The sequence below is a fragment of the Heliangelus exortis genome, chromosome 3 (assembly GCF_036169615.1).
Source record: "Heliangelus exortis chromosome 3, bHelExo1.hap1, whole genome shotgun sequence".
Taxonomy (NCBI): domain Eukaryota; kingdom Metazoa; phylum Chordata; class Aves; order Apodiformes; family Trochilidae; genus Heliangelus; species Heliangelus exortis.
In genome coordinates this window covers 65,147,941-65,167,597 of record NC_092424.1, presented here as the reverse complement: position 1 = coordinate 65,167,597, position 19,657 = coordinate 65,147,941, and the positions used below count along the sequence as shown (strand labels likewise).

The 19,657-nt window shown below is 37.5% G+C and overlaps 1 protein-coding gene across 2 annotated transcripts in view; it reads right to left on the bottom strand.

The window, feature by feature from the left end:
- MAN1A1 (mannosidase alpha class 1A member 1) overlaps positions 1–19,657 on the bottom strand; it is a 133,434-nt gene that overhangs the window by 50,369 nt on the left and 63,408 nt on the right. For both annotated transcript variants that reach the window (XM_071741052.1, XM_071741053.1), the window contains one exon: positions 2,773–2,867. In XM_071741052.1, the coding sequence (XP_071597153.1) occupies positions 2,773–2,867 (95 nt within the window). The remainder of the gene's footprint in view (positions 1–2,772; positions 2,868–19,657) is intronic.

Genomic DNA, 19,657 nt, shown 5'->3' with positions numbered 1-19,657 from the left:
ATATACACAATCATATTTCTCAGTCATAAATTACTTGAAGGAAAACAAAAATTGCAGCATGAAGAGGCCAGATTGTCACAGCTTACTGAGAAGAAAAAGAAAAGATCATGAACTAGTGATATTTTAAGAAGCTGTTATAGTTGCTGTTTTAGAAGTAAGGAAGATGATGTACCTAAACAAAGAATTTAGGTGATGGAGGAAATCAAATAAATTAATAAATACATATATATATATATGAGGCTCCTTGTCCTCAAAAGAAGACTCAAACCTATCTAAGCCAATACTGCTTACACGCATTCTATCTCTGCAGTGCCAGTGTTTTGAGCCACAACAGGCAACTTTCAGCCACAACAGGCAACAAGTGCACACCAGTAGTTACTCAAATAAACAAGTGAGCTGAAAAAGGAACTTCAAATTTGGCAGTATAAGCAGAAATGAAAAACAGATGTTGAAGATGAACTGAAGATACAGAGTAACATCAAGAAATACTGTAGTACAACTGAAACATTTAGAAAGAAAGAAAAGGAAATCCCAGTACAAACTGCCAAACTACTTAAAATGCACTTCAAAGACAAAAAGAAATTTTACAAACTCGCTCAGGTATCTTAGGTGAAGAAGAGCACAATGAATTTTTGTATATATTTGATAATTAGGGTCCACAAATGGACAGAAAGTGTCCCATAGTCACAAAGTAGTGAGGAAAGAAGCAGGATGAAGGAAAACAATGGAGAAGAGAAAGAGTACAAGACTTCAGGTGGGTGTCTTTGGTATGTAAGGATACAATCAGACAGAAGCACACAAGTGTTTACACACAGAGGCACCCAAGAAGAAAGCAGGTCTAGCTATGATAATACGAAATGAGCAGAGAAAACAAACTATTTTGTGAAGAACATTTGCATAGTGAAACAAATATCCAGATGATCTGTTAATCCAAAAATAGTAATTTACAAATAACCTCTGACGCCCACAATCTATTGTGAGTTCTCCACTCTAAGCATAAATCAAAATAAAATCAAATAAAATACTAATCAGAAATGAGATGCATTAGATCTGTAAGATATGCAAGCTTCAGTGGCTTAGCATTTCCTAAGCTTGGATGACAGCATATTTGTTTACAGACAGTATTATGGAAGAGTCATCTATTGAAGGTCAAATCTAGACAGATGCACAAGGATTCAGAATGAATAATCAAGAACTCAGCATTTAATATAATTCTTCCTGCCACAGGAAGGGAAGTTATCTTGAGAGAGATCCTCTTCCACTTTGTTGCAAGATAAGAAAATAATCCCTCTCTGTGTCATTGCTTGGCAGTGTTTGTGGCTAACATTTGCAGTGCACCACAGCAGTTGCTGGGAGAAGCTAGGAATAACATCATAAAGACCTACCACAGAAGTTGAACTATTTGCAAAAAAACTTTGATAGATTGTGCAGATAAGCAGATAGTTAAGTAAGGGCTATATATAAGACAAATGTTTAGCCTAAATATCTAAAATAAGTTTACCTATACTATGTAGAACGAAGTGTTGCTGTGTTGTAATTAAAAATATTTGCTAGGGTTTTGAACTCAGAAGTTTCTCTAATGGCTTAAAAACTAATAACCAACAAACCTCAAGCCATTGTGCTATTGAACTTCTGCAGGATTCACTGAAGTCTGTTGAGAAGGAATCATTAGCATGCATGCAAGTAACCAAAGTCCATGGATCATCACCCAGCAGCAGCTGATCAGCCCCTTCTCTTGGCTCACACAGAGAGCCAAGTGAGTGTGACAATATAGACCCCATGCTGGGGGAAAGGTGGGCCCATAAATACAGATCAAGCAGAGAACAGTGGAAGAATGTTACTGCCAAGGAGGGAATCACACAAAAAGCCACAAATGTGACACCAACACATGCACATGTGAAAGTCTCCATGATTCACTTCCTGTGCAGGTGGTGCTGTGGTTTACCTGCAGTTTGGAGAAAGCTGGTGTGCCCTTATGAATACATAAACATACCCCACAGGTGTAACTTTCAGTATTCTTCCCCAGGCAGTGTGGAAAGAAAACATTTTCTTTACCAGCACAATATCACTGCTAGCAAGCCTGAGGAAGACCAAGGAATTGCTGACATCTGCCTGGAGTCCAATACTGGAGGCCAGAGGGACTTGAGGAGAGCAGGCATCTCCTACAGCAAACACACAGCTGCCTGCAAAGGAGAACTGGCAGAATCATAGAACGGTTTGGGTTGGAAGGGACCTTAAAGATCATCTAGTTCCAAACCCTCTGAATAGGCAGGGACACCTCCCACTACATCAGGTTGCTCAAGGCCCCAGAAGCAAAACCACTCCTTGGGAGAAGGTGCAAAACAGTGAGTCACTTGTAGCAGATATCACTCTGGTTTCCTGATAAGCTACTGAAAGACATGCTGATACTATGTTTGAGAACAGGTAAACTTTAAGTACATATGAAGTGGCTGGAAACTTGACTCTTTCATAGTAGCACATCTCCTTTGACCCTTACCCTATGTATAGATCTAAAAAAATGGAGAACTTCAGGAAAAGTAATGGGCAACATAAAAATTTATAAAAACCCGAGGCGCATAAATGTACTCTTGTATGCATTCTTCTGCATATATCTATATATATTTTCTTAAATTTCCTAATCTAAACTGTGGAACTAAGAATCTCACGTCAACTTTTGCCTTTATGGAAAGACAAAAACTGTGCAGCAATTTTAATAGCTCTGTGTCGAAGACAGTTTCAATGTAACTTTTCACCCAAAAGCAATTGTTTTACCTCTTAATATTAAGCAATGCCCAAGGTATCCCAGTGGGGGTGTTGAAAGCAGGTAGCAGTTTCTCTCCAAGCTCCACTGCCTTTTTTCGGAAAACCTGGAATTCAAGAAGAAACACAGTGTTGGAAAATGCATTGTTGCTCCCATTGAATTAATTTAGATAGTATAATTTTTGAGAATGTACTGTAAGCGAAATAAAGCATCACTGGTTCTTTACTGTAACACCAAAGGAACAAAGCAGCACAACCCATTTTTCATTATAGACAGTAACAGCCCATCTCACACAGTGATGATACCCAGCTGACCTGCATCTGGCATGATTAGCATCAAACCAGAGACACCAGAGCAGTCGGAGCCACCCTGGTTTGGGCAGAGCTGCTGGCATGCTCCCTACCATGCCTGCCAGGCACTCTGGGTTAGGTGGAGAGGCCACCAGCTGGACAGCTGCCTGTCCCCAGGGACACCCCCTCCCCCAGCACTGAAACTGCCTTTGCTGCATGAGGTTAAATTGCAGTGGCTCAGTGTGCCACAGGAACCTGGGCTGGATTGCCATGGACCTGCCATGCTGGAAATGTGCTGCATGGGCAATCTGTGGCAAAAAGAACCCCCTCCTCGCACACCCACCAAAAAAACAAAGAAACAAAACCAACCCCAGCACCCCCCACCAAAAAAAAAAAAAACCAAAACAAACCCCAAACCCAAACAAACAAACAAAAAACAAACAAAAAAAAAAACCCACCCAGAAAAAAAAGAGAAATTATATTTTTGTAGCACCAGTCTTCTAGACTCAGCTGGTTTACACCCAGACGAGTGTCAGTGCAACAATTAATAAAAAAACTTCAATATACCCCTATAGACAACCAAGACTTGACTGGTCACCGGCATATAACGAGTTTCAGATTTCATCTTTAAAACAAGCACAAAAATCCCAATTGCTTAACTTGTGCCCACAAGAATGACAAATAATTTAAGATCAGGAACTTTTATGTTCAGAGGAATAGTTACAAATCTAGAAGAAAGAGGGTTTTGCTCTCCTTCAACTGCCAGCTCAACTCAGTTTACATTAATCTGACTTTCCAAGCACTGAGTGCTCCAATAAGAGAGCTTTTAATTAGAAGCAATCTTGTTCCACCTTAAATATAGAAACCTATTTAGAGATTTCAATATGTGGATGTTCAAGGCCTCTTTGCTTGGAATTACACTGGGATCCTGTGCAACACTGAAAGGGATTATCCCAGTTGTAGTAGCCAAAATAGCAAAGTCACCTTCATCGTTCTCTTTTTTAATAATGGATCCCTTAAATACTTTTTTGCCCCTTCAGACATATTTATAACAAATTTTATGTATTAGAAATCAACCTGTTTATCTGATGCACTACCCTGCATAGAGAAGTATGGCACAACAAATTTTCAGAGAAGGAAAATAATGCAAATAGCTTTATATGAATACATAAATACTTATGTTGGTGAAAACAAGGTAATAAAGAAATTTCTTGCCACATAAATAACATACAACTTATAAAAATCTCACTTTCTACAGGCTAGCTAGAATAAAGGGTTTTATTCTGTGTATGAGCAGGAGAGAATATAACACTCTGGAATAACCACATTACTATAAAGAAGCACCACATTGCCTCTCAGTTTTTTCATATGACACAGATCTCAAGAGTTCTGTGACAACAGTTCAAGATTTAGAATTAGAGTGCAAGCTATTTTGAGTGATGTTAAGCAATTTGAAGCCAAATTATATATGGCTGGAGTCATAAAACTTTTTTGATTGATTGCAAGAAACTTGGCATGAGACAGCCGGGAAAGCTATTTGCTTGGAAATCCCTTCATAATCCATGTTAATTCTGACTTCATGGTTTACCAGTTGTGTGGATTCTGCTGAGAATTAATTATGGAACTGTGATCTTCATCAAGCACATAGTTCAGTCAGTCTCCCCAAGAGTTAAAACCTTGTAGGATACTCAGAAACAGTTGGTGCAGAACACAATTATCTCTTAGTAGATTTCCTTGAGAGAATTCAACACCAGTAACCCCACCAGGAGCAATCTTTCCCTTTGTTATGCTAGGCAGTCACATTTTTTTCACCTTGCTCTGTTGAACCCAAACCTTTGCTTTGCTCTTTTAGCAGAAGAGATGCCTCCTCACATTTTCACAACATATCGTGGGATACCAGCTTACCTTAGCATCTCAGCCCTGAAAGTATTAGCAGGAGACAGGCTACAACGACCCTCCCAAGCAAACAAGGACCCCAGATTTCTGTAAAAATGCCTGCTACACAGCAGAAAACCATATGTAAAGGGAATAGATAGTTCTTCCATATGTAAAGGGATAGATACTTTACAGAATGTGGCTAAAGGTGCCACATGTACTCTTTTTCACATATGTACGTAAGGACAAGAGGACATTCCCCCCTTTCAAACAGCCATCTGTATTCAACCATAGCAGGGCAGCAAGGCTCAATAACTGCTGTACCTTAAAGGCTGTACAAATCCTTAAATGCTAAAAAGATTACATGCAAACTTAGAAAGAAACTGTTACAATAACTGCTGCTGGACAGAAATGTAATGTTTAAGTAACTTAATTAAGATTTGATGTACAACAATAATGCTTTGCTTTCAAATACTTCTACCAAATGTCACATATTTCTTTAGTTCTATTGCATTTGCTTTATGAATTAACAATCCTAATTCTTTAAAAATAAGACGCCTACTTCATGGAAATGGAAAAAATAATGGCTATCAAAAATAAACACATCCAATACAAAGGAGTAGGGAAACAATGTTCCACATATGGATGTGCAAGGAAAATGTAATGTAGTCTTAGATAAGTTACGAATACCAACCAGTGTTACGAATACCAACATTAGAACACACAGTGAAGCTGGGCATTCTAACTTTCCTGTACAAAATACAGCTCTCCTAATGTAGTAAACAATTTTCCTAGATGACAACTAAGAAAAGAGAATATAAAAATTATTTTTAAACCGTCATACAATTTCGGAACAAGTCTTTGGTGAAGATGCACTTCTTGTTTGCAGGAGATTTACGACAGGTTATTACTAATGCACGCTTATGATTTTTTTTCCACTTCCAAAGTTAAAGAAAAAAGCTATGGGTATTGTCCAATTTGACCTCTAGCACTTTCTTACATGGCCCTGCAACTGACTGTTAGATCACTATCTATAAGGCAGAGCAATACAGGCAAGAATGACAAGAATACAACATCCCTCTGAATGACTGAATGCAATAAATAGCAATTTCATGCAGCAAAATTAAGCTCTCTCAGCAAGGGTAAGGGGGTGAAGATTAATAAAGGAACCATTTTATTTTTCAATTTGCAGCTCTAACAGCTAAAATATAATAAAAGGAAAAGCAGATGTTTTGATTTTTGCACATGGTCCACAACGATCAGAATATTTTTCTTTTGCAGAAAAATCTAATATTGGACAAGACATAAATATTGTAGAGGATACTTTTTTAGTTTTTTTCAGATAATAAAAGTAAATAAAGAATAGAATCATCTACCAGATATATCCGTTGCTGACATAAACTTCAATTTTTTGCCAAGCCCTCATCTCTCCCCAGTATCACTCAGTAACAATTTTTTGGTAAGAAAGAAGTGTAACAGCCTTAACTGGGATGCATAGAGTAAAGGAAGACATGACAGAACTCAAAAATGAGACATTACATATAATAGAGGAAAAGATCTACAGCAAAAATTCCCATCCCAGTGGCTATCTTGAAAGGCTCCATAATTTTTCCTGGCCTATCCTCATGGATGATAAGCCAGCAGGAATGAAGGCTTACTTGCACAGATTACTCCAACTGGATCAGACATGGTAGAAGCTGTCATGGTCCCACACCTGCACCCACCCTTCAGCCTACACTTAATTCTCATGGTTTAAATATTTACTTACAAGCCTAAAAGTCTATCAACCATCCCCAAGACTTCCATGACTTGCTCCATTTCTTTTTCCTTTCTAAATTGCATATTTTTAAGGAAGGGGAGGAGTGGAGTTATTTCCCTGACATATCAGCTGTCCCTTCATGAGGTGATGCCATGAATAAGCCACGCTGTCATCAATCTTCTTTTAAATTGAGGACTCAGAGGAAAGCACTGTGGCTACCCTTAAAAAGTAATCAAATCAAGCCATTAAAAATTGCACTAGCATTTAAGTCAGACGTAGAAACTATCCTGCAACAAAGAAAGGACTGCGATTCAGGAAAGAAAATGATAACTGAAGCTTGTCGGAAATATACAATCAGTATGTAACACTCTAAAGTTAGGTAGGATATTAAATCCTTTCTCAAGCATTTGTCTCCAACTTGATTTTCCCAGAAGACAGATTTTGGATGCAAGATAATACTTCCTTTTAAACTCAAAGTATTATTAACATTTTATAACAGCTTTATGTAAGAACTCTAATAAACTTGTATGATACTGATTCTCACTGTGCGATGGTCTTGTTTAAGAAAGTCTCCTCCATGGAATAAATACACAGACTCCTTCACACTCTGCAGTCCTACTCAAAGTTAAAATTAGCACTAAAGCAAATTAGATACTATAGTCACATAATAGGTTATACAGAAGATAAGAGTTACTACATTTTTTTACTCAGACCTCTGTTATATCAGTAGGCTATGCATTGGTAGTTAAAATAAGCTCAATGCTCATAGCAGAATCCTTTAATGTCCTTTGGGTTACCAATCTCAAGTGCCTTAAAAGTCTCAAGTCTCACCAAACCCTGTGACCATTACTTTCCATCAAATGTGACCTTAATTCAGTGAGGTGCTCTTGTTTGGAAAAGCAGTTTGGGGCATGGAGGGTTTTTTTTTTTTTTCTGCTTACTTTGTGTCACTGATACAAATGCAGAGGTTTGGAGCATGAATTAGACAGAGAGACAAACTTGGGATGAAAAGGTAATGTGAACTGAATGAACTGAATTTTCCAAATACTCACTTATACACACTTTAAAGCAGCTGGTCACATTCTCTACACAATCTTGTGGCATACGGAGGTCCAAGTGTGTTTTGTGATCTTTCCAATGGATTTGGAGAAAAGGTATTTTTCTTTTAAAAGAGATCATATATTCAGGACTGTGTTTCTCATCTCACAAGACACAATCAGACAATCAATCAGATTTTGCAGGCTCTTGTATCCATTATCAAATCTTATTAGGAAAAACATTGTTCTCTCAGAGAAATAAGAATCTGCCTGCAAAGATGCAACTGGAGGTCTAAGACCAGATCTGTCATTTGGTGAGCACTGGCTTTCATTAAAGTGCAAGAATGTTATCTCCTCTAGATAAACAAAAACATTTCCTCTTACTGAAATGACTTATTGAAAATGTTAGATTACCTCATCATAGATTTAATTGCTGCTGCTAATCAGGAAGAAAAGAAAACACAGGAAACAAAGAAGTAACTTAGAATTGCATATGAGGTACGTATAATTGAAAAAGAGCATAACATGGCACAGTATCATAATTAAAATCAGCAAAAATTCTGCCTTAAAAAGTCCTCTAAATGAGGGAAACCAGAAGTTAAATTTTGACATCAAAGGAAACAATCCTATTTTTTTTCCAATTGGCAAAGACATTTTCTCCACTTTTCTAATTGTGTCAAATTAAGCATTTTTCATTTTTGTTTTATATTTACAGATAGAAACAGACAAGCCACTAAGTAAGATTTATTGCTTTCTTTCCTGTACCTGACTGCCTTTCCCAGTAGGGTAAGGCATGATTATTTCAGTGCAAAAGCAGGAAACAAGAGCAGAAAAATGAACAGGGACAGGCCACTTTGCTGCTCTTCAGAACACTGAATAGAAATCCTTTCAGCATAACAAATGTTGATTTATGTTTAAAGCTATCTGCTAACAATGGAGAAGTCTCTTAGAAGAATTTGTTCCAGTACCTCCTTTGCTGAAAGACAATACTGTTTTTTTGTGAAGTTTGTGTTTGATTTATTTTTACAATGGAAGATTAGAAATGCTACCAAAATTGTGGCACTCCACTTGATGTACCAGAATACTTGCAGTAGTGTAAGCTGAATTCTTCCACCATCTTCAGTACCAATTGATACCACACTTAAGAAGTGTCATATTATCTGAAACTATTTCCTATACAGTATTTACCATGCTTATGACACCTGGAAAAGTTACACAGCTGCTGGCATTAATTCAGCAGCAATTACTGCTTTTACAATTACTGTCACCTTGACACTAGCAGGTGGTTTGAATCTAATTTCACTCTCTTCTGGCTGAGGCAAGTCAGTTATGAATTATCTACAATACAAGGTGAGGAGACAGTTAATAACATTTGTGGAAATAAGCATTGTAATGAGTAAAATCAGTGTGGTAAACAGAAGGAGCCCAGTGGGCTTCATTTAGAACTGCTGTAGTATTATTTATCGTATACTTAGAGACAGAAGTGCTGAGAACGTATTTTGAGCATTTTCTCCAGGAGAAGACCAGATCTGAGACCAACTTTCTAGCTCTGGGCCAGCCCTTGTCCTGCTGGACCTGAGCAAAACACATGTGAAATGCCACACCAGTGCATGAGTCCACCTCATGTCTTCCTTCCAGGACAGAGAGAAAGATAATTAAAAAATCAGCTCTGCTCCAGGGTACATCTACACTGTTTAAAGACCAGCCTGAGCTAATCAGCACATGCTGACACCAGAGCCAGCTTCATGCTCCTCAGCAAGAGTTCTGGGAATGTTTTCTGGTTTGTAAGTGACTCAAAACACCTTTGCCCATCTGTACTACTCTGCTCAGAGCTGATCAGCCTTCTCTCAGCTTTAAGAGCAGAAGGTCACTGATGGCCAAATAGGGCAGGGCTGCCTCTCCTGGGGCTGCACCAACCTGGAGCTCAAAGGCTTGGCTCTGTGTTGGAGAGACAAGGGGATGCTTCTGCACTAAACACCCTCAAGCATCCCACACTGTTTGGCTGCCCAAGCCAAACCCACTACAGGTTCATCCCAGGCACAGTCAACCCAGACAGTGAAGAGCTTACTCTGCTCTGGAAATTTAAATCATCACTGTTTCCATAAAAGAATGGTGAAGGAAACAAAGTGTGCTTTAACTTCATTACAAAGCATAGCTTGTCACACCTTCACTCAAGAACTTTGACCGGGTAGAGCAGCATTTTATTTTATTGAGAATTTAAACAAATCTCCTCCTCCCTTCAGATTACTACCCAAATGCAACTGGTCTGGTCTCTATCCCGTTGGGATACCGGCAGAGGGAGTACAAGGTAAGCTGGTACTCAGCACAGAGCAGGGTTATCTTGGGGTTAGGAGATGTCAGAAATCCCAGGAAAAAGACTTGAATTATTTTTTTTTTTTTAACTGAGTTTGGTAAAAAATCTCAGATTCTTACATGTCATTAAAATTCTCAAAAGCACCAGGTTTTCATACAATGCAGATAAACAATATCATAGCAATATAAAGCAAAAGGAACATTTCACTTAAAAATTACTATCTGCAGCTATTCCCACAGTCCTGCACAGCATGTACCATCATACAGTGCTGGGCTGGAATGTATTAAAAGATAAATGGTTTTCAGTTGATAAAGCCTGGAAAATATAGATCCTGGAAGCTAAAGGGGTCTTCTACAGTCAAAAGGGACTTTCCCAATCTAAGACTGAAAAAGACACAAACTTGTACTTGAGTGCTCAAACCTTGCAAAAGTTCCAGGTGCTCAAGAAGATGTGGTGTTTCAGGAAGATGCACTTAAGTTTCCAGCTTTTGAAAATTATTGTAGAGCTATGCAAATAACTTTACTGGAGTGATTCAGGCAGCATGTGGTATCTGGAAGCAACAATTCCATTTCACCTGCAAACTGCCAGAGCAATACCAGTCTTTTTTACAACATGAGGAAGTAACAAACACTGGTAAGCTTTTAGATTTGTACTGCCCTTTCCAGAATATTCTAGTATGCTGGCCACCAGCTTATAGAAGCAAGTTCACATTAAAAGATGCTTATTACAGAAATTATATTACTTTTCTGAAGGAAAGAAAATTTTAAATCCCTTCTTTTATACAATTGGATTTTTTGTTATGGTTTCACTGATGGCAAGAAAATTTATTTTCTTTTCTAGATGATTTTTGTATCAAAAAAGCCATATACCACTGTGAAAAGTCCTCTCCCATTAAAAAGACTATAGAGAACTTAATCAAATGAAAGTAACTGGATATGTGAGTGACTTCCAGATGGAATCCAAATGTACACAGCAACAAGCACAAAACCCCTCAAGTTATCAGCAGTAGTTAGCACATGTAATTATTTTAGGTTTTTTTTAACTAACTAAATACATTGTGTTTGAAAATCTTATTTTAGGAAGGCCAGTAATAACTGGTACAAACTAGCAGAAAGAAGGCAAGGCATAAACCTAAGAAATTTTAATGTACAGTAATTTATAAATATCTGACCTGCACTTTAAAATTGGAATAAAGGAATGAATTGCTAAATAACTGTATAATTAAAAAATTATAGAGGAAGATTTATTCCAGCTATATTTAGTTATTACCTTTTTTGCTATTCATGAGTATTTACGACTGCTTCCACAGACAAATTCCAAGAACAGTTTAAGTGCAAGAACTTTTAGACTACAAGAGAAAAAGTAACTGCTAATTTATCTACTAATGTCAAAGAAAGCATTAGTTTTATTTTAAAGATTATGTATCCTTGCCCAATTAAAACTTAGCTACAACCCACTAGTACCTGGAAAGCTCATGGACTGACTATCTAATAATAACTTTGTTGTGATAATTCAAGAAAAGGTGGTGCTGAATGTAGTAAACAAATGTTAACAAATGCCTGTAATAAAAGGAACTTGTTATTTATAAAAGCCTTTGAGAATTCCTCACCCCAAACTCAGGGCAGCCTTCATTTTTCAGGAGGAGCAATACACAGTGTGCACAACAAGTAATGAGTTGGATTTGCTGCATCTGTGCTGGCAGCTGACCCCCAAGGCCGAAACCATGGGTAACAAGGCTCGTGCCTACAGAAGCTGTGCTCAAATCAAGACTCTCAAATCCCACACCACCACAAATAAATTATGAAACACCTCACTGTCTGTGAATCAGCATCAAAGATCTGGCATGTCTTGTGCCCTGTCAGCAATAGCAAGCTGGAACCCCAGGTCTCCAGCCAAATAAAGCTTGGTTTCTAGCAAGGGCAGATGGCAAGCTCACAGGCATTAAAACCATCAACAACCCAAGATGGAGGACAGAGCCTACACCTAAGACCTAGGTTTTAAATCTCTGATATCCACATAACTGGAACAGGATATTAACCCACCATAGTGGGTATTAACACCTGTATCAACACATGTCCTGCTCTGACAAGAGGCAGCACTCCAAGAAGCACCATACTACAGCACAGCTATAATAGGAAGAGATGTTAGCACTAAAAACCTCCATCCTCAACAAAACAAATCCTCTCAAACATGCAGAAGTCCAATATTCAACTGCTTGGATGCTGATGAGACACTGTCAGCCTTAGAGTGAACTCATACACCAACACCAGGCAAGAATGTCAAAGGGACAAAACATGTCCTCAGGTCTTCTACAGTTAAGATGATATATGTATTTGAAAATGTACCTAAGCAAATATGAACGGAATTTAAAATATGACATATACAATAGAAACTCATTATACATTGTGAAGTGATAAAGAAAACATCTGGATGTCATCTTAGAAGTTTTTCCTGATTAAGGAAACTGCTGCCTTAGTAAAATTACTCACATCCACCAGTAGTGAAGAGTGTCTTTTAGCACAATTCCTCTGTTAAGCCACAAGCATCTGCTTCCTAATTTTCTTTTTATTTAATCTTGTGTACCCAGCCCAAGTGCTGCAACAACAAATTTAAATAGCTGTCTCATTTTCCATCTTGCAAGCTATCATATCTAAACAAAGAATGGCACTTTGCATATGAAACTCTGCTTTCAAGCAGGTGACCATTGAGAGGTGATTTGCAACACCATCTGTGTGAAAGCAGGGAGTAGGATGGAGGAGCCTAATAAACTTTGCACAGTGAATCAGTAATTACATACTTAATGTAGCATAAAGTGCTAACAGAAGATTCATTCCTGGCCTTGTAAATTCTACTGTATCTTTTAATTCCGATACCACTAAAGGATTTAGTGCCTTCACTCCAAAGTATGTTCCTAGACCACAGTAGCAGACATGGAGGAGGCTAAAAATCACTCTGCCTAGGTAAAGGATATTCTATTTGTTTTCTAATGTTAACTGAACAGCATATGGAGAGCTGTTTGCTTCAGTCAGCGTTACAAGATACTTGCCTTTTTTTAACTGGAAAGAGTTTTAAATGATGCTTATCAAATGTACAGGTATGACAATTAGCACCTACAGAGCAAACCTGGTCTGCTCACTAAGGAAACAGAAGAAAAACCAACCTACTCTGCCTTTTTGCTCTTGTCCCGCTCAAAAATTTTTCTCAAATCATCACATAGTCTCAATCTGACACCATCACAGGTATTTTAAATCAGGTATTTATATTCCTCAGAGGCCAGTATTCAAATGTTTTAAATTTATATTAACAGTGTCCTCAGACCAGGTAGCACAGAGTACATTTTTTTCAGTCAGCTCAGAGTATGTTCTACCTGGAAATAGTTACTCCTGTTGCTGTCCACTTGTTGTGGGTCTACAGCAGTAAAGCTGTGGCCTTGAGAAAAGAAGGTTTTCCTTTTCCCTAATGTTTTCTGTTAAAGTGGGTTGTGTTTTCATGAAAATACAAGTGAAAATTCATAGAATCACAGAATGGCTGAGGTTGGCAGGGACCTCAGTTACTCATCTGGTCCAACCCCCTTACTCAAGCCAGACTATCTAGTACCAGTTGCCCAGGAAAGTGTCCAGAGGCTTTTGAATATCTCCAAGAATGGAGACTCCACAATCTCTCTGGGTAACAGAGTGCACTTGGTCACCCTCACAGTAAAAACGTGTTTCTTGATGTTCAGAGGCAATCTCTCATGTTTTAGTTGCCAATGAAAGTTTTATATAAATGTTACACATACATTGTGGCACAGCATTAGGGCATGTCTAGTCCTAAATGACTTTTGCCCAAACTATAGCTTCAGTAAACAACAGAACAAACTATTCATCTTATTTATTCATCTTATATATTCATCTTAGAAGGTAGTAGGTGGCTTGTATAAGGAAGTAAGAAGTTAACTAATAATGACAATAATAAGAACTACTAGTAACTAGGGAACTACATACAACACAGTTGACAAAAGAATTAGGGCAAGGAACAAAGCAGGATGAGAATCTAAAGTGACAAGTTTGAACACCAAAGTTTTAAAAAACAATTATGATGATGAGCAAAGAATAACAGAGTTCCAGCCTTTACATAGTCTTCATTAAACACAAAAAGCTTAAGGAGCCTCATTTGCTCTAAAGTTTAATGTCCTATACCAGAGATCCTCTGCTCCTCTTCATGCATGGACAATTCTACTGAACATTAATTTGGTGAGTTCATGGGCACAAGAAAAGTAAATTAAAAATATATTTTAGAGTTTTTTAGAGTGTTTCTTCTACTCTTTAAACACATATCAAATATAATGAGTATAAGCTGAAAATTAAAGTTGTATATTAAGGCTGTCCCCTGTTAAAACAGTAACAGTAAAGCACTTATTTTAATCCTTATACTGGTACCGAAGCCTACACAGGAATTTCCAGATTTTGTCATTTCAGATACTGGAAACATCATAAATGTTAGATTTACAGCATGGATCACTTCAGAGCAAGCCATTTGATCATAAAAATCTCTCAATGATCTTTCTTTGCTACCAGCAGCTACAGACTATTTCTGTTTCCCTTTTATATATATGGAAAAGGAACCAAAAGATTTACCAGTTCTGGCCCTTACTGTCTAAGCAGTTTTTCAGACTACAGGTAAGTATGACTGTGATAACCACTAATATCATAGAAACTAATTCTTTCATTTATTTTGGTAAATTCCATTAAAAAGGTATGACTGAGAAGGTGCCACATGGGTAAATTCACCATGGATTTGAAAGTGCCCAAACAGTTTTGCTTGATTTCAATAGGTGAATTCTTAAACACTGGGAGTTGCACTGATGGTGCATTCCTAAGTTATTCTTCAAGGGGGAGGAACACATTAAAATTTAGTATGCTCTGCAGGTTCCTTCCTCCACAAGACTTCTGACACACCACCTATCTAGCTTTCAATTTATGTATCGTAACAAGAAAAAACTTCTTTTGTATAGCAGGAAAAGATGATGATGGTTTCTTAATTCAGTGATGCTTTCTTATTGTTGAGATTTCCCTGAAAGACAGCAGTCACTGAATTGTCGGAAGAGTAACAGGCATACCCAAATGAACCTAAATAAAGTGCTTGTGTATTTTCCTTAAATTAAATAAAAGAAATGTCAGCTCCCTTGTAGCTCTTTTTACGTAGGCCAAACAGGAGGCTTCAAGAGAGAACTATGATTTAAGAAGCTGCTTTTATGTTGTAAGTTAAATCATCAGACAGACTAATTCAATTCTTTCTGTTTACTGTAAGACTATTTCTCTTGCTGGACAAGCTATAAAACTAAAGTGACTAAAATATTAGGAGGCAAGTAGACATTTCCAATTCTTAAGCATCAAAACCAACTGCTCTAACTGAAGAGCAGTGCTGCCAGCTAGTCATAAATTCATGAGCAATTCAGTGGCTTCTCTGAATTCCCTGCAGTTAAACTTTTTTCAACATTGAACTTCAAAATCCTTCCTAAAACTCAACTAAACAAGAAGATATTCTCTCCAAAGATTAACATTATTTTTGAATGCAGTGTATATTTGGAGTTAATAATGGTTAGAAGTATTAATGAAGATAACAAGTATGTATGTTAGCATATATAGGTATCATATATAGGTATCATTATGTTGCTTTCCAACCCCTACTACTTACCAAGGGGAAAGAAAAAAGACATAGGATTCAAATACTCTCCATTTTTACCAAAACTCATGGCTTTAGTGTTTTATTTTTCTGTTTGACTGAACACTTCACAGAGCCATTCCTTATGAGAATACTTTGCAGGCTTCACTAAATTATTTTTATATTTGATGGTACTTAAATTAAAACATTATAGTCCCTGAACTGTAATTTCCAGTTGGAACCATACATAAAAAAATTCTTAAAAGCGTGATTTGGAAGAGGGGCATCTTAGCACCAGCAACACTCTTGTAGCACTTCTATAACCGTTATAGTCTGTCTGTCTAGAAAAAAATGGCTGAGCAAGGAGCTTATCTTGCTATCTCAATCAATCTTTAGTTTTGGCCCTGGGTCAGTTAATGACCCTATTAACCTAACTCACAACCTTCATGCAAATCAGAAGGTCTGCCCAGACATATCGAGCTCCATCCCATAGTGTCCTGCAGCAGCGTGGCAACATTTGCCCAGAGCATCTCAGCAGTTATTGATCTTCCCTGGAATCAGGAAGATTGTTTGCTCTTCCCTCTAGAACATAAAAGGGGAAAAAGCAACTTTGGAGAGAAAAGACTGAGCACAGACTGAAGGATGTTTGTAAGACATACCCTGCAAGCAGATGATGAGAAGGTTTGAGTTATTCACTGGTTTTGCATGATAAAAGGAAAAAGATTGAAATTGTCTGTATATTATGAATAGGGTTTTTTTAAGAACAAGTTGGGGAAAATAGCATCTTTTAAGAAACAGCATTGTGAGCTGCAGATTTTGTTCTGCAGCTGTTAGTTTGAAGAAAACAGAAGAGTTTTCAAAGAAACATGGAAGAGAATTAAATTTACAGCATATCCTTTACACATGATGATCCTGGGGATCTGCTGGACTGTAAAATTCTGTAGTCATGCTTGCAAAAATTAAGGACAACTTGGCCCTCAAGGGACAACACAACTTTAAAGCACTAACTGGACTGAACCAGCTTCCAAAAACAACTAGTGTGGCTATTTTGCTTAGCCTGCAAAAGCAGATGACTGCCTAAAGGCTGAAAAAGAAAGAAACCAGACACATCTAGCTCTCCAGATTAAATACTTATGTGGCCTTTTCAGTAGTTCAATACATCTGAATCATAAGAAACAATGGAACTGGCCCTTGATGTCAGAAGGAAGATTGCTTTCTGTTAATTGAAGATTGACTCTACTCCAGTAACACTGCTGCTGGAATGATCTTCCCTTATTTGCTTTAGAATTTTCCCAGTTTACATAAGGTTGGGGTTTTGTGTAGTTAAAATAAGCTTTTGAGCCTTCATGTAGCTGAATTACAAGAGCCCCTTCATACTGCACTGACTTAGCTACTATATGAAGGTGTTATCAAGGTCAGGTGGGTTCCTGTAAGCAATCAAAGGTGTTGAGTGAAGAATATCAGAACTGAACACACCAAACATAACCCAAGTTCTTCAGAACATCCTACCACCACCTGGCTTCTCTTATGCCTTACTAGAAAATTAAACAGTAAAATAGCTGACCAGCTAGCACCTATGCGAATACAGAAGTGCAATAGTTGTTGACAAAGGACTTGCAATATAAACAGTAGGTTAATAAACTGAATCTGCTGTTTAAATACACCTTGAACTATTTTTCTTTCAAGAAAGCATATGAGACTTATATTAAACACTGGCAGTACATACTGCTCCTTTTTTTACCTTTCAAATCTTCATGAGTTCTGGTTCATCCTCTTGCCATTTTTTGACTAAAAAAAGTTTGCAGTTTGCCCATTTCTGTGCCCTTAGCCACATGCAAGATGATCTCATATTAATTTATTTGAGGACAATAAAGATTTCTCTTCCAAATGCTTCAGGACAGCTCTATTTAGGGGAAAACACCTGCCACAACCCCAAATTACCCTTGGCTTCTGTTGTGCTGGAAGTGGAACAGGATTTTTCATATGAACATCTCTTCCAAATTCCTTCTCAATCATTTGCACACAGGGTGCAAATACAGCCTGCGTATGGCAGAGGCAAGCTTTTGGCACAGGAGAGACAGGAACTGCACTCATTTATCAACCACAACATTTATCAACATTACTAAAGTGTTGCATTTCTAAAAAAAATTGACAAACAAATAGCACATGGACCCCTGCAATTTCTGAAGGAGCTCGTGAAAGGCTGCTTTCTTATCTTTCCTCTCAAATCTTTCAGATTTCTGTTGTTTTAAAAAGCACAAAAAATAGATCCTGCAAAACAAACAAACAAAAAACCACTGGGCAATTAGCACTCTGTAAATTGATCTGGAGAGTTCATGCTAACCTAAAGCCAGTTAACCTTGTTTGTATCTGTTTCAGGTTTGATCTGCTGAGCAAGATGTATGGCTAAATCCAAAGAAGACTAAAACAATATCTGAATTCTGCAGCAAAGCTGCCATTATCTGTACCTGTTGCTGGAGGCATGAAGGGCATGCAAGAACAGCAATGATGTCTGCTTCTGAATTAAATCATTCCATTTCCTCAATGATTTTCAGTTAGCTAGAAGCAGCAGGACTTATACAAAGCACAAAGTGGGGTTTTGTAATGAATCTCTAATCTGATCCTTAAAACAGCAAATTGGATGAGGAGCTTTCCCGATTTCATCATACACTTCTACTCACTTGTTTGTATTTAAAATACGTAAAATTACTTAACACTTAAATATTCCTTAATAGAAGTAATTTAAACTTTTGCAAAAAAGATACAGAAGTAAAAGGATCCTTTGCTAAAGGCAGATTTGAGAATCTGATGGAATGTCCCAGTGATTGCCAACAGAATGAAAAACACAGCAATCTTCCACTGGATGGTTTATGCTTTTATCTTCTCTAAGCTAGTAAGGAGAGGAAAGTATCATCTACTTAACTTTCAGCTTAATGAAAAATAACCTCTGGATCTGACTTAGTCGGTGGAGACAGAGCACAAGATGGAATCTTAAATAAACTAGCAAAACATTGTGAATTATTTAGATGAAGACATGAAGTTACTGCAGGCATGTATTAATCTTACCTGTACTTTTTGGGTTAAAAAAAGCCCAATACAGTACAATAATTCAGAAACATTTATTACTTATCATGTAATTGAACTTTTATAATACATCTACAGAGAGAACATATTTTCCTAAGTATTTTATATAGCCTAGAACTAAAGCATATAAATCAAGTGCTGATCTAGTCCCACTGTCAGCATCAACTGATATTTTTATGTTGCTTTCATTTGCAGAAATAAGGCAGATTTCTGGCTGTAAAATTACATATGTTTTTTTCTCTAGACAGACTATTTGCAACATTCTGAACACCACTTGCAGATGACTTCACAGAACCATGTATTTAACCCTGTGCTGTATGTTTTCTATTAAATATGCACTACAGCACAATCCTACTGACTCTTCAGGCAATATGTTTTTACTCTCTCCTTTTATTCTGCTTTATTATTGCAATTGCGTTCGATGCTGCAAAACGACAGAACTGAATACTGAGATAAATGAAAGAGACAAACATCCTGGAGACTGAACTTCTTTGAAGCAGCATGGAGATTCTGGACAGACTGCTAACAGCACAGCATACCATTTCTTCTGCATAGCGTATTAACTCACAAGCAAAGAATTCTTCTTTCAAGTCTATCTAGTGCTGCTGCTCAAAAGGAAAGCACCCACACTGGTATTTCTGGTAGACATGCCCTCACCAACTGTTCTGTAGAACCACAATCAAGTTAAACTGGAGGAGTTGGTTGAGATCCAAATCCTCAGAACAAACAAACCATCCCTCTCTCAGCTGCTTGAATTCTACTTAATAATACAGCTCACAAAGCTCATGTCAAACACACCAGCTGTTACAATTGCAAACAGATAATAGTTGTCCCTTCTAACAGTTCATGAGCTTTATAGCATCAGACTATAGCAGTCTGGACATAAGCAAGGAT